The sequence below is a fragment of the Pimephales promelas genome, chromosome 23 (assembly GCF_988280905.1).
Source record: "Pimephales promelas chromosome 23, fPimPro1.hap1.1, whole genome shotgun sequence".
Lineage (NCBI taxonomy): Eukaryota > Metazoa > Chordata > Actinopteri > Cypriniformes > Leuciscidae > Pimephales > Pimephales promelas.
Genome location: NC_142791.1, coordinates 4,596,550 through 4,610,518, shown reverse-complemented (window position 1 = coordinate 4,610,518; position 13,969 = coordinate 4,596,550). Strand labels below are relative to the sequence as shown.

Sequence of the window (13,969 nt, the reverse complement as noted above, 5' to 3'; positions counted from 1 at the left end):
TCTTTTGTCTTTGGGTGAACAGTTTCCTTAAACATACAGTCTTGCATAAGTGCAGACTCAGTCGTCTGTGTGTACCAGCCGGCTGTTTGAACAGCAATTCTGTTGTTTCCTGTATTATTTACCATATCATCCATGTCTACATGACGAATGTGTGAGAGCTTTGCTCTTTGATCCCATAAACAGTGTTTCATCGGGGTTTCGTTCAATTACCGGTGCAACAGCTGCTTTTGCTTTGCATTTTTTTCTTTTATTCCAGCCAACTTTGAATGCCCTTGAGTGTGCTTAGTTACCCTGTTTGGCAACCGCGTGCTTCACATGCCAACCGACACGTATTCTCCTTCTATTATGGGTCGCTCGACTCTTACTTGCTTCACCTAGTAAGATTTTTATTGAAGCAGGTTTTTTTTTTTTTACTTTTTGATGGCACAGATACTCAAATACCCCCCCCCCCCCCCAAAAAAAAAAAAAAAGTCAGCCTGACCCATTAACAAACAAAAAAATGAATATATAAATACTGTATATATTTCACACACACACACGCTAATAAACTGTGTTGACACTTAATTTTGTATAAAATGTCATTTTTTCAAATGCGATTTAAGGAAAAAAAAACTGCATAGAGCTGCTTTAAGAGGCGATATTGGACCGGCATATCATCAAAATGTCTGTAAAACGAAACCTCTGTGACCGGCACCATTTTTTTCCAGCGGAAACTCTGCTTTATAGAGAAGAGCAAGGGGAAGACAGATTGGAGAGGGGCGACTTTAATATTTCTGCGTAGGATGCCCTGCAGTGTATTATGAACCCGTCCACAGGGAAAAGGCTTGATCTTTCCACTGATCTCCAGCATTCTCATTTAGTCTATTATAAGATGAGGTAGAGGCCAGTGCCGCAGTTTCCACTCCCGTGAAAACGAACGCCTTTGCTTGTACCCGAGTACTTCTGCCCACCTGCCAAGGGAGAAAAAAAAAAAAGACACAAAGAAGCACATTTACCACATCTGTCCCTGGTGCTTTGGATGTTGCCCTGTAGAAGCTAAAGTAGTTGAGCTCTGTGCCTCTCACTGAATCGACTAAAATGAGCGCGCAAGCATTATGACCATAATGGGCTTTAATGAGCATCGAACGCCTATTATTCGAATGTGTGCCAAAGATTTTTGGGCTGTGATGCTACTGGAGATAAAACAAAGATTGCATGAAAATTGTCCCTGCGTTTTATTGAATGGTTAATCAGGCAAGTAATCAATTAAGTGCATGATTGCTTTTGATTTTAATAGCACAGTATATGAAAAAGCCCTTTTTGGCCTCTGCTGCTAACTGTTAGGCATAGCTGTAATTAGACACAGCATGTCCTCATTTAAGTAAGGCCTGTAAGTAATTAGCATCTAATTCCATTATATCCGTTATATGGAGAGATGGCGTTGTCTTTAAGTCGAAAGCACTGAGAGGCTGTTCCCACCCCAGCCAGTTTAGCTTTAAATATTATCTGGGGGTCACTGAATTTAATAAAGCCAATCTTCAGGAGGGTTTGGGGGTTTGATCGATGTCTAACCATGTTGTTCTTCCTTGCTTAATGTCTAGGGAATACATTCGCACTCGCTTCCGTAACAGATGCAGTCTTCCGACGTACAGTACCAGGGGGACTATTTGAATGAATGCTAATGAATTTCTTAAATGATGAATTCCTGTGCTTTAGTAACAAAGGGATACACTGGTAACAATTCAGAGGGGAACTTTGCTCGTAGCGCACATGCTAATGCTAAGGGTTAAGGAGTCTCTCTGATTCTCTCTCTTCTCTTGTAGTTGCTCACAAGGGGACTTTGTGACACACACAGCGTGGCTGAACAGATCAAGTATACTGTACGCCGGAGAGGATAAGTGGTCTGTGGACCCCCGGGTGAGTTTGGTTACTCTGAACCAAGATGAGTTCACCATTAAGATTGAGGATGTGGACTTGACAGACGAGGGCCTATACATCTGCGCGGTGCAGACTAGCAGCAGACCCAGGACCACTTCAGTGCACGTCATCGTTCAAGGTCAGTTTTGTGATGTGTCGCGGTGTAGAGCACTAAGGATGAATGCTTTTATATGCTTTTGTAAGTGAGCACTTGATCCAGAATTGAAATACTGTCATCATTTTACTACTCACGTTTGCGTCGTTGTAAAAACTCTATGAGTTTCTATCATCTTTCTGAATGACAAAAATATTGCAGAATATCCAGAGTGCCGTTTTCTATAATGGGGATTGGAGCATGAAGCTCTAAAATGACAAAAAGGACCATAAAAGTGACACAAAAGTAGGCCATTTGACTTGTGAGCTGTATTTCTAGTCTTACAAGAACCAATCATTTTTCAAATCTCGGATGTCAAACCTGGTGCGCTGTGTCCTGTTGCATCATAATTGAACTGAACCTTAAAATGTTAAACAGATTTCCTCCAAATAACTACTTAGATGTTGGTCTTTACATCATATTAAGCCATTGTATGACTTCAGAAGACATGCAATATGTACACTGTTAAAAGATATTGTTGATTTAATTAAAAAAAATGAAGTAACTTGGTTGCCTTAATTTTAAGTTCATTGTAATGGAGAAAATTGAGTTAATACAATGAAGGAGATCGATTTAATTGTCAGAAACTCAAAATATTATGTTATCTGAACTACATAAATTATTTAATTTTATTTGACAAAACAAAAAATTTTGTGATTACAAATCATGAAAATATTTTTTACAGTGTAAAGATGTATAAATAAACATTTGTTTCCTATTAAAAAGTAAAGGTCGCATTGTCACATTAGCAAAATTTCACTAGCAAAAACGCCCATTGCCTATTGTCAATAGTGTACACAAAACACAGCACACACACAAGTTACTTTCAAACCATACCTGTCAACACTCCCGTTTTTCCCGGGTTTCACTCCATCACCCGGACCCCTCCCGGTTTGTTATTTCTCCCAGGAAACTACCGTAATTTGCATGGCCCAAACTCCTTTATGAATAATCGGACCATGTTATGTTATATGTTGGTCAATATGTTGACCAGTTGCCAGATCTTGTATTAAATGCATTATATTCACACAATCCACACTCCATATGCAATTTCAACCCGTGTGTCATCTCAACATGGCAACCCATACCCCAGTTGCGCAGTCGCGGAAAGCTAACCCGTAAGCAAGCAAATCACAACACCGTTTCCCAGATTTTGAAAACCAAATGCTGACAGCTAAGTTTCAAACCAATTAGCTTACATAAATACAATATCTGTTTATTTTGTATTTCAAGTTAAACAAAGTCATACAAGTTTCATACTGACCATGAGTGGGCGAGCAAATGATGAGTTTTCATTTTTAGGTGAATTGTCTCTTTAATATGCTTGTGCCTGAATGTGTGCCCATAGTCTGTGTGTTTGTATAGGTGTAATATCATTTCTGGAGGCCCTTTCTCAGTATCGGTTTGAAACACCTTGAACTCCAGTTACGATATTGGGTATTTTAATGAAGTGGATAATTATGTAATTAATGCTGATTGTGTAAAACCTTGGGGGTGCATTTTTTTTTGCTTCTGATTTGTGGGTCCAGTGTTAATATGATTGATGGCAGTGTCATTCCTGTGCAGTGATGCAGTAAGTCATAACAGTGCCGACTGGAGGTACTGTACACTGGCTAGAGATTTAGAGCACAGCAGCTCACCACTGCAGAATTTCAGCTTTCGATGCAAAACTCATTGAGTAATATTGTGGGAAATTTGTGATGGTCTTTTTTTGGTAGTTAAATGTTCATTCTGACACTATTTCCCCACTGAACGAATGATAAGGCCAACAAAATATGTTGTATTTGGCAAACTCATAGTAATGGTGGCTTCTAACCAACATGGTGTATCAAAATAATTTGTTAAAAATAAATGGTGAGTCATTCTACATGACAAAATGAGCGTTTACCCATCAGGCTTTTTTTCCACAAATCTTAACCCTCTTTGGTATGTATCAAGTTTTAATTTGATCTAATATTTTTTCCATAATATTTTTGGACAAAAATAGTTTGAATGTGAAAAAAAGCTATTAATTGTTCTTAATACATGAAACCTTATATTAAAAGTAAATTAAATGTAAAATTAAAAGTAAATTAAATGAAACACTTCAAAATAAATTATTAAATAATTTATAATTAATACCAAAAGTCCAATTTTCAAAGTTTGATGTTACACAAAGTTGACCTGTGGGCAAAAACATTAACATGTATAGTCACCACATTATTGGTTTATTTAAAGTTTTCCTTTTTAATTGCAACAATGCATTGTGATGTACTTTTTGTCCTGAAAGGCGAGCAAGTTGAGGGAAAGCTATAGAACTTTGTTTCCACCACTTAATAAAAATAATAATAATAATAATTGAGACTTTTAATCTCACAATTGCGAGATATGAAGTCAGAATTGTGAGAATTAAAGTCGCAATTGTGAGAAATTAAGTCGCAATTATGAAAAATAAAGTCGCAATTGCGAGATATAAAGTTGCAATTATGAGAAATAAAGTCGATATAAAGTCGCAATTATGAGAAATAGTCACAATTGTAAAAAAAAAAGACATAATTGAGACTATCTCAAAATTCTGACTTTATAACGCATAATTGCGAGTTTATATCTCGAAATTCTGACATTTTCTTAGAATTGTGAGATATAAACACGCAATTGCGAGTTATCAGGCCAATTCTAAGGGGAAAAAATACTAACTTACAAATACTAAAAATATTAAAATACAATTCTGACTTTATAACACGCAATTCTGACTTTATATCTCGCAATTCTGACTTTATAACATGCAATTGTGACTTTATATCACACAATTCTGACTTTATATCTCGCAATTCTGCCTTTATAACACGCAATTGCGACTTTATATCACGCAATTCTGACTTTATATCGCGTAATACTGACTTCCTCAAAACTCGCAATTTTGAGAAACAAAAATCTGAATTGTGAGATGTAAACTCGCAATTGTGAGAAAAAAATTCTGAATTGTGAGATAAAAAGTCGCAATTATTTTATTTTTCATTCTGTAGCGGAAGCTAGCTTCCATAGAAAGCACGACAGACCAATGAGAATCAAATAACCCAGAATTTTTTCAAAGAAGTCCAGTTATTAACTTATGGCTAATGGTTCAGACCTGGATTTGTGTTAGTTGATCAGCTGTGGTTAAATCTTTGTTTGTTGTAATTAGCCTCACTGACACATGGTTCTGGGAGAGTCTTTGATCTATAAAGGAAGAACTGTACGTTGGGTTAGATGAGTTCATACTTGCGTCAGTGGAGAAGGCCTCTCAAGACATCATCAATTAAACTGAACGTGAGATCAAAGAATGGGCAGAATTCGGGGAAGAGCTGCAAGAAATATCTTTCACATCTATGGAAATTGTATTAGTGGTGTTTGCAGAGGCAGGCATCACTGTTGCTCAGACTCCAGTTTAAGATTTGAACTCATGTAATACTGTGACTTCGTTCCGCACTGTTGTGCTTCCGACATGAATTATAGCTCAAAGTAGGTTATATGTGGGTTTGTGAGAATAGGTTTGCTATTACGTCTATAAGTTCTGTAAAAATACAAAGGAGGGAACTGATACTGTATGTTGTAGTAACTTTCTGAATTTTACATTTTAATTGAAGTAACAACTGAAATTCAAAGAAAGCCGTTGAAGAAATTTACATCACTATGGTTTTTATCAAAGTTTGTCTAGATAATCTGAAAAAGGGCTGTCACTAACGATTATTTTTGTAATTGAGTAATCTGTTGATTATTTGAAGATTAATCGAGTAATCTGATAATGCATTTTGTGGTAATAAAAATAGACCTAAGGGAACAAAAGCCTTTAAAATTATGTAAAATACATTAAATAACAATGAGGCAATTGGTTCAAAAAAGCACAAAAGTGATCTCATGGTTTTATTGAACAAAAATGTTAAAATACATAACGTAATATACATCGTTTATAAAACGGTTAGTTCCAATCCTTGATTCTGATTGGTCAATAGCTGTGCTTTATTCATTTTATCCACTGTAAAAAAAAAAAGTTTACAAAAACCTTAGTTTAAAGCAACCAGCTGCAGCAGGGCATTTTTGAGTTTACTCAACTTAGGACCATTAGTTGTACAAACTTTTTCATGTTAAATAGTTGAATAAACTTTAAAAACAGAATTTGTCAAACAAAATGTAAGTTTAAATTTTTACAGTGTATACACGGCTATGTTTATATTAAAACACGGCTATGACCGCTTCACCCAATGGTTCTATCTATCATTGCGTAACACTGCAGTTCCTATGGTGTTTTTAGTTGAGCTTTCATGCATATTACACATTGGTTGCCGTTCACGGTCAGGGACTATTTTTTCTAGCGGAAGGAAGGCTTTTAGTGATTTCACTTCATGAAAGTTCCACTGATACATATATTTTTTTACTTTAATATTTTTATTGTGTGGTAACCGTTTTATAAAAGCAATAAGGTACTCGAGGCACGTGCTGTATCGCGAATAAGTAACAGCTGAAGGGGTTACTACGCTTCGCGTCGTGCCTAACAACGCCCTTCAGCCGTTTCTTATTCACGATACAGAACAGCCTCTCGTACCTTATTGCTTACGAACTGTCAACACAATCAATTTATGTACATTATGTATTATAACAAATGCCTGCCGAGGGAACCTGGTGATTGTTGTTGTTACACTTTACAGCATGATCAAATCCTTGTTTAATAATGACCAAACAACATTTCTTTCAAAAACATCATTTTAAGGAGCATGCTGGCAAGCACCCCTCAAATTACTCCAGAAACGTAAAAATCTACTTTTCGTATATTAAAATATCAAACAATCCTGTGCAAAAATGATATCAAACACTTCCAGTTAGCATCAAGACATGTTTTGCTTTAGCATTCCGTGTAGCATAATCGGTCAGTTCAAGCCCGAGCATTTAGCAGATCCAAGTCATCTGCCCTGTTGCCTTGGTAACATAGTTCCAGAATACTGCCTTGATTGAGAGTGTGAAAAGATGTTTCAGCACGGAGGTCAGATTCTACACAATACCTGGACATAACGGCACACTGCCAGACATACAACCATAAACCACAGTAACTAAACAGCACATAGAGAGCTGGAGGGAATTGCGCGTCCCTGATTGGGGTGTGCGTCTGTAACCGCAGTTGGTGGCAGACAGACAGAGAAAGCCCTCAGCTGCTCTGTCTTTACAGTGTAAACTGCACATTTGAATAGAGGTCCAATTTGCTGGTCCGCATGCAGAGTCACAGCCCCGCACTTCAAATTTATCGTGAGAAATGAGTTGGTAATAACCAGAATAAGCAGGCATTATGTAAACACTGGGAGTGGTTTTGCGAACACCTGCTTGTGATAAACAGCGTAAAACTCAATCGTCGTCACGAATACAAATAAAGGACGCGGTTCGTCTTTCTCAGTGTCTGTGAGGGCACTAGAAGGCCAATATTTACAGCCGCACAACTCACTGTTGACCTTGTTAAAGTCATCAACTAGAGATTAGCTCATTATTGGTTTAGTAAATGAAGTTTTGCACATAAAAATGGTTGATGTAATTGATTTTTTAAAATCTCATTACAGTTAAAGGACAAGTTTGGTATTTTACACTTAATGCGCTGTTTTAAGATCGTTTCTGATGAAATGGAATGGTTAAGATTGAAATTTGGACACATGCTGCGAATTTTCAGTTTCACATGACACAACGATGCACTTACAAATCATTAACTAAAATATGAATAAACATAAAGAGTGACATCCTTATTCCTTTACACCCATGGGACAAAAAAAAACAAAAAACAAAGTTAAAACATATGTGTAGTTATTTTATTTTTGTATACAATTAAACATATATGGAAAGCTCAAACATACCTGAATAGACACACATAAGGCACATTGACATAAAATAGGGCCTAAGCTAATGCTAATCGAAGCGTATTCATTTAAACAACACAAAAGAACAGTTAATTACTCTACATAACCTCCTTAACTCCCAAATACTACTTTACATACAGGCAAAGATATCTTTTAATTATTAATTCTGTTTACCAAAGCAGTCAACATTTATGAGATTAAAATGCCAGCATTACCATTGGAACACAACTAATGTGCTAAGCGAGTAGTGATGGGTCGATCATGAACAATTCGTTCATTTTGAATGAATCTTTAATAGATTTGGCACTAGAAGTGATTTGTTCATTTTGTGTTGACCGCACAACATCCTATAGGTTCTATATTTAACAGTTACATGCTGCGTTTTTGGTCTCAAATTATAGCTTCTTTAATTCAATTCAATTTATAATTCTTTTCCATATGAATGTGGTACTAAAGAGTTGGTAATGCTTTAAACTTCATCTATGATGGGGAAAATCACTTTGATAAAGATACCTATAGTGAAATCATCCAGCTAAGTTAATTTTAAGTTTTGATCTGATCCAATAGTGTCAGTGCGGTCAAATCAATAATATAACTAAAAAATATTTGACAAAATCTGTTCCACCCCCCCTTATCTCACTCGCTTCTTGCATGTTTGCATTGGTTGTCATAGTAATGGACTGAAGCATTGACTTTACATTAGCACTTTCATTATTTTGCAGACAACATCAGGCAAAATGGGTAAAAGACGAGACGTACTGTGTATGCAATGCTTTAAATAAAGTCTTCTAATCTCAACATCTGTCCAAATCATAAGAGATTCAAATCATATATATATATATATATATATATATATAAAATGTTACTGCCTGTCTGAACAATCTTTGATAGTTGCTCCAATTATAGCAAATTCAAAGTCTGTGCAACTTGCCTTTTTTAAGTTCAGACAGTACAGTAATTAAGTAAATAACTCTACAGAATGCCATCTGTTGCTTTTTATTCAAGTTCTTTCTAACACCTTTTTTTACAGTGTGCCTGCCATGTGTTCCATCAAATTCCCCCAAGCTGTGACTCCCCAAACACCTAATGTCTCAATAGAGAGCCTAAGTCCCTCCCCTTCCGGTCGACCACCATGGGACCTTATTTCGGAAAAATATTGTATGGTAGTCTATGGCGAGAGACAACAAATATTTTGATCTCGTTTGAATTGTGCCCTGAATTGCACATATGATGTTTGTCAATTTAAAAGATAAATTTTAAAGTAAAGAAAGTCGCAGTTTGATGTGAAACCGTTGAGGTATAAGACTGTGAAAATACGTAATTACAAAGACTACAAATCCCAAAGGCGCACATTTTCTCTCAATGAATGAGGCTAACTTTACTGAGGCTAATGTCTGTCATTGTTTCTATAGACTTACGTTATAATCGTAACGTTACGCCGTCATGCCTGAGTGTTTTGTACCAGACTGCACACACACGAGCAGCGGATCTCACTCGTTGTTTCGCTTCCTGGGAGATGTAGTTCATTGAGCGATTTTCACATAAAACTAAAAGTTACTTTTCTCTTTTATGACAAACTGCGACGTTTTTGACTTTCAGAATTATCTTTTAAATTGACAAACATCATATGTGTAATTCAGGGCACAGTTCAGACGGAATAAAAAGATAAGTTGTCTCTCGCCATTGACTACCATACATATTTTTTTCCGAAATAAGGTCCCATGAGCCGGAAGCGGAGGGGAGGGACTTAGGCTCTCTATTCTCCGAATGTCTGTGAGCGTGCGAAGGCCTTCATGTGCCCTGACTACAGTTATTCTTAATAACCACAGGTGCCTTGGTCACGGCATTCGTACCACAAACAGCTTAAGTTATTAAAATCATGTAGGGATACTTGAATGTGCAAAAGTAGACCATGTGATTAAAAGTGGAATTTGATCAAAATGAATAATTGCGTAGGTTATCCAGAAAGGTCAGAGCATTAAGAAGACACAACACCTCAAGCTGTTGATGCTTATTAATGAGCTTCAGGTACCAGAAGCCAAGATCTGCAAGTTAAACCAGCGTTTCTCAACTGGTGGGTCGTGAGTGACCCTAAAGTCGCAAGACCTTTCTGAGTGGGTAGCCGAGTGTGCAGTCAAAGATTCAATCGTTTCGCTTTAGATTCAGTGTTTTCAGGCTGTATGTCAGTGTCATTATTGTATCGTTATTTTCAGATCTTGTTTCGAAATAAAAATTGTCTCGCATTTCAACAAACTTTCCTGTCCTGTCAGATGTTATGTGTTGGAAGTGTGCACTCTTCGAATGCACGTCCAAATGTGGAGGCAGGCGATGTCACTTCACTATTTATTAGGGCAGCACAATTAATCACAATTAAAATGTAATCGCACTTAAACAGATGCATCTTATTGATCAAAGACTGTGATTATTTTTGTCAGTGAAGTACAGCTCTGTGATGATCAGTAGTAAATGCTGCTCCATCTGAAAGCACTGTGAGTTTGAATTGCTTATAAGGTGCATTTTAAAAAGCAAGATGAGTCAAACATCTTTCCAAACATGAGGAGCTTTTAATAACATGTTTTTAATCCACACTCACTTCATAACAACATTAGCATCCTTCTGTGAGATGATGTGACTTCTTACACAGAATAAGGCACACAACATATTATTTTATAGTTTGATACAGTGATAAAGGCTATGTTGATTTAGCATTGAATAATAAATATACTATACCATCATGAAAATACCTGAGAAACCTTGAAGAACTCAGATAAACCATATATTGTTGTAGTGTGTTAATTTCGATTAATCGTCCAGCCCTTGTATTTATAAAGAGCAAATTAAATTACGAACATGCAATATACCAAAAAGTACAAATAAATTATGTAACTGTTGCATCGTGTATGATGCTCGTTCTACTCATCGGGATCAGAGTCCATATATTTTATTTACTGTTCATGTTAGTATTATGTATTTACTTAACTAGAGTTTCTGTAACCTTAACCCTAAATACCTATTTTCATTTAATGACCATGAGAAAATTCGGGTCCCATGGCCAAATCAGTTGAGAACTGCTATAGTGTGTGTGAATGTAAAATCACAATATCAATAAGATTTGACCGTTCTGTCATCATTCAACTTTCCTCGGATTGAATCATGATGTCCACAGTGCTTCAGTGGGAAGTCCCATTAAACATCAAAAATGTTTTTCGTCTTTATACTTGTTTCTTTCTCAGTCTCTCTCTTTTTCTCTTACTATATGTCTCTCTCTTACTCGAATACCATACTCGTTATCGAATCGTTATTTGAATGAAAAACCATTCATTTCCGCATAAAGATAGTAGATCTGGTCTGCATTTCTTGTTTTTCCACACAGCCATTAATTTATGTTCTCCGGCACATCATGTGAGCGTGGGAGTGAACTGCGCTATGATCGTGTTTGCAGAGGCGAACCGTGTTAACACCAAAACTAATTCATGCTAATCAAAATAGCCGTGCTCCAGAGGTCTCGCTCAGAATACCAGTCATACCGTCATATTTCCCTCCATGCAGTTGTTGATGTATAATAAGGTCAAGGAGCAACAAAGCCAACTTCTCCTAATCTTTATAAAGCTGGTCTGTGCTGCCATTGCCATCCACATTTATAGGGAAAGACTGCAGTTGCCTCACGGCTGTTGGCTTCAATGGCGTTCTCAGAATGTCTTCCTGCAGATGTAGCCTGTCATGCACACTCATTGTAGCATCTTTCTTAGAGAAATCTGTTGGCCTCAGTTCAGTTTCATGTCATTATAGATTGGTTATTTTCCTGTTTATTGGATAAACTGGTTGCTAACTAAGATCATGTTTGCCAAATGCTGTTGAATTTTATTTCCATGTTGGAATGCTCTCCCCATCCCAGCTTAAGATGCAGAGAGAGTAATTTGTTGGCTTTGATTTCTTTGGAAAAATCTCCCTGACCAGCCTGACAACAGCAACTTTGGTTCAGCCTATGGCGTGGGGTTTGGGGCGTGACATACGGTGGGAGACCAAAGTCTTGAGTAACTTTATTGCATGATAATGATATATATGTAACAATAGAGTTAGTTTTACTTTAAATAATTCTGTTACTTAATTATGTTTTTACACATTAAGTAGTAGTCGTACTGCTAAAATGACAAATGAGTGAGAAGAAACACTTTAAATAAACAGAGATGGAAGAAACTTACTTTGAAAGACAAATTACTGCACTTAAATTTGAAAGTGTGAAAAACGTGAGAAACGTTTGAACAGATTTTCCTAAAAGCCATAAAGCTGATATCTAAAACCCCTTTCTTAAGGGACTATGATGTAGCCCATCTGCTTTTGTCTTTAATTTGTTTCTGTCAGATACCTCGAGGACAGGATTATATCCAAGCTGTGATGGGGAGAGAGTGCCATGATACTCGGGATATCCCCCAAGCCCAGCAAAGAACCGGGCACGGCAAAAGCATTTTTCGTTTTTTGAGGAACGAAAATACAGCGAATGTGTTGTATAGGAGAAGCAGATGAAGTCAAAATTCATTCCCTGATTAAAGACTTTGCATAGTAATCAGCGCCTGAAAGAGGTCATCATTTGCATGTCAAATTATCTGACATTTTCGCTGGATGCAAACATTGTTCCTGCAGCTGTGTTTCAAGTATTAGGGTCTTGTGTATTCATAATGTAGATGTTTATTTTGGTTACAGAGCAGAGCCATTATATCAGCTTTACCAAGTCAAAGTCAAACACTGTTTGTACACAACAGAACGACAACATGTTATTTAATTTGTATTCATGTGCATTGTGACTGGTTTCAGCATTGATCGTGTGATTATTGATCCTTGAAGAAAGATTGCCCAAGTGTGTGAAATATTAATGAATGTAAATCAATAGAAAGGGGTCATTTTTTTTTGAGAATTATGAGAACCAGGAACCAACTCTAAACATGCCTTGTTTTAGACAGAAATCAAAAATCAAGACATTTCTCCCAAGAATTATTCTGTTCGAAGCACATTTCAACTAGCCTGACTTCGTCAAAATCATATTCTAGTCAGAATGTGAGTCTGATTCTGCTCCATAGGGCTTTGATTACGAGGTGTGTCTTAACCAAACCAGGAAAAAAAACAAACAAACTCTGCACTCAATTGGATAGACCTACAACCAATCAGAGCAACGCAGTAAGTGGCGTATATTGAGCTATGCATAGTTGTCAACAGAGCTCAACTGCACGCACGCTGGAAGAAGTAGTAAAATAATGAGTGTTGCTTCTTTTACTTGGTCCTCCATGAGTGCGACCAAAGGAGAAACCACAACGACCACTGGGTTTTCATTGCGCCCCATCTTCTTAGCGACCATCGGAGCTGGTAAATTAAACTTTTGCCGAATCCCGTAGGAAGGACGGCAAACACATGTTTCCGATCGACAAATGCCTTGATTGCAGTTCTCGGTTCGTCTTTTAAAATGAATGCGCTGCGCTGTCGATTTCTGTCGAGACGCGATAGCGGAATCTATATGTCTCAATTCTCCAGCGGCGGCCATCTTTGAGGGAAACCAGTTCAACCCAAGCACTCTTTGATAACGTGATGATTACGTAAATACAGATCATCTGTTTATCATGGTATAAATCCCACCCTGGCAATTTGATTAGCCTGACAATTTCTGAACCGATCATAATTACTCCTCAAAGGATCGAGTCCAGACCGAACTTCCCGACCAAAAAATGTTGTGGGCGGGGTTCGGGCTGGCATCCCAGGCTACATTTCAACAGCTTTCGGACATTTTTGTTGATACCTCAGTTTGCCCAAATTCTACATGTACGCATTTAGCAGATGCTTTTATCTGAAACGAAAAAGGAAAATTCTAAAGTGATGTCGCCTTAGTGATGTCACCAATCCCAGAATGCATTGCACTGACCTCCAAGATGATAGATGAGGTGAAAGTTGGTTAAAAAACTTTTATTTTATTTTAATATTGAAAGTTAAGTATATTCTATAATGTATCTATATATTTTTTGTTATGTTTTTAGTTTAACTATTTAGTTTTAGTTGCATCAACTGAATAATAAACTTGTTT

The 13,969-nt window shown here is 37.0% G+C and overlaps 1 protein-coding gene across 10 annotated transcripts in view; it reads left to right on the top strand.

The window, feature by feature from the left end:
* The window catches only part of ntm (neurotrimin), a 309,799-nt gene that overhangs the window by 267,388 nt on the left and 28,442 nt on the right, over nucleotides 1-13,969 (top strand). For all 10 annotated transcript variants that reach the window (XM_039676458.2, XM_089126531.1, XM_089126532.1 and 7 more), the window contains one exon: nucleotides 1,803-2,035. In XM_039676458.2, coding sequence (XP_039532392.2) covers nucleotides 1,803-2,035 — 233 coding nt within the window. The remainder of the gene's footprint in view (nucleotides 1-1,802; nucleotides 2,036-13,969) is intronic.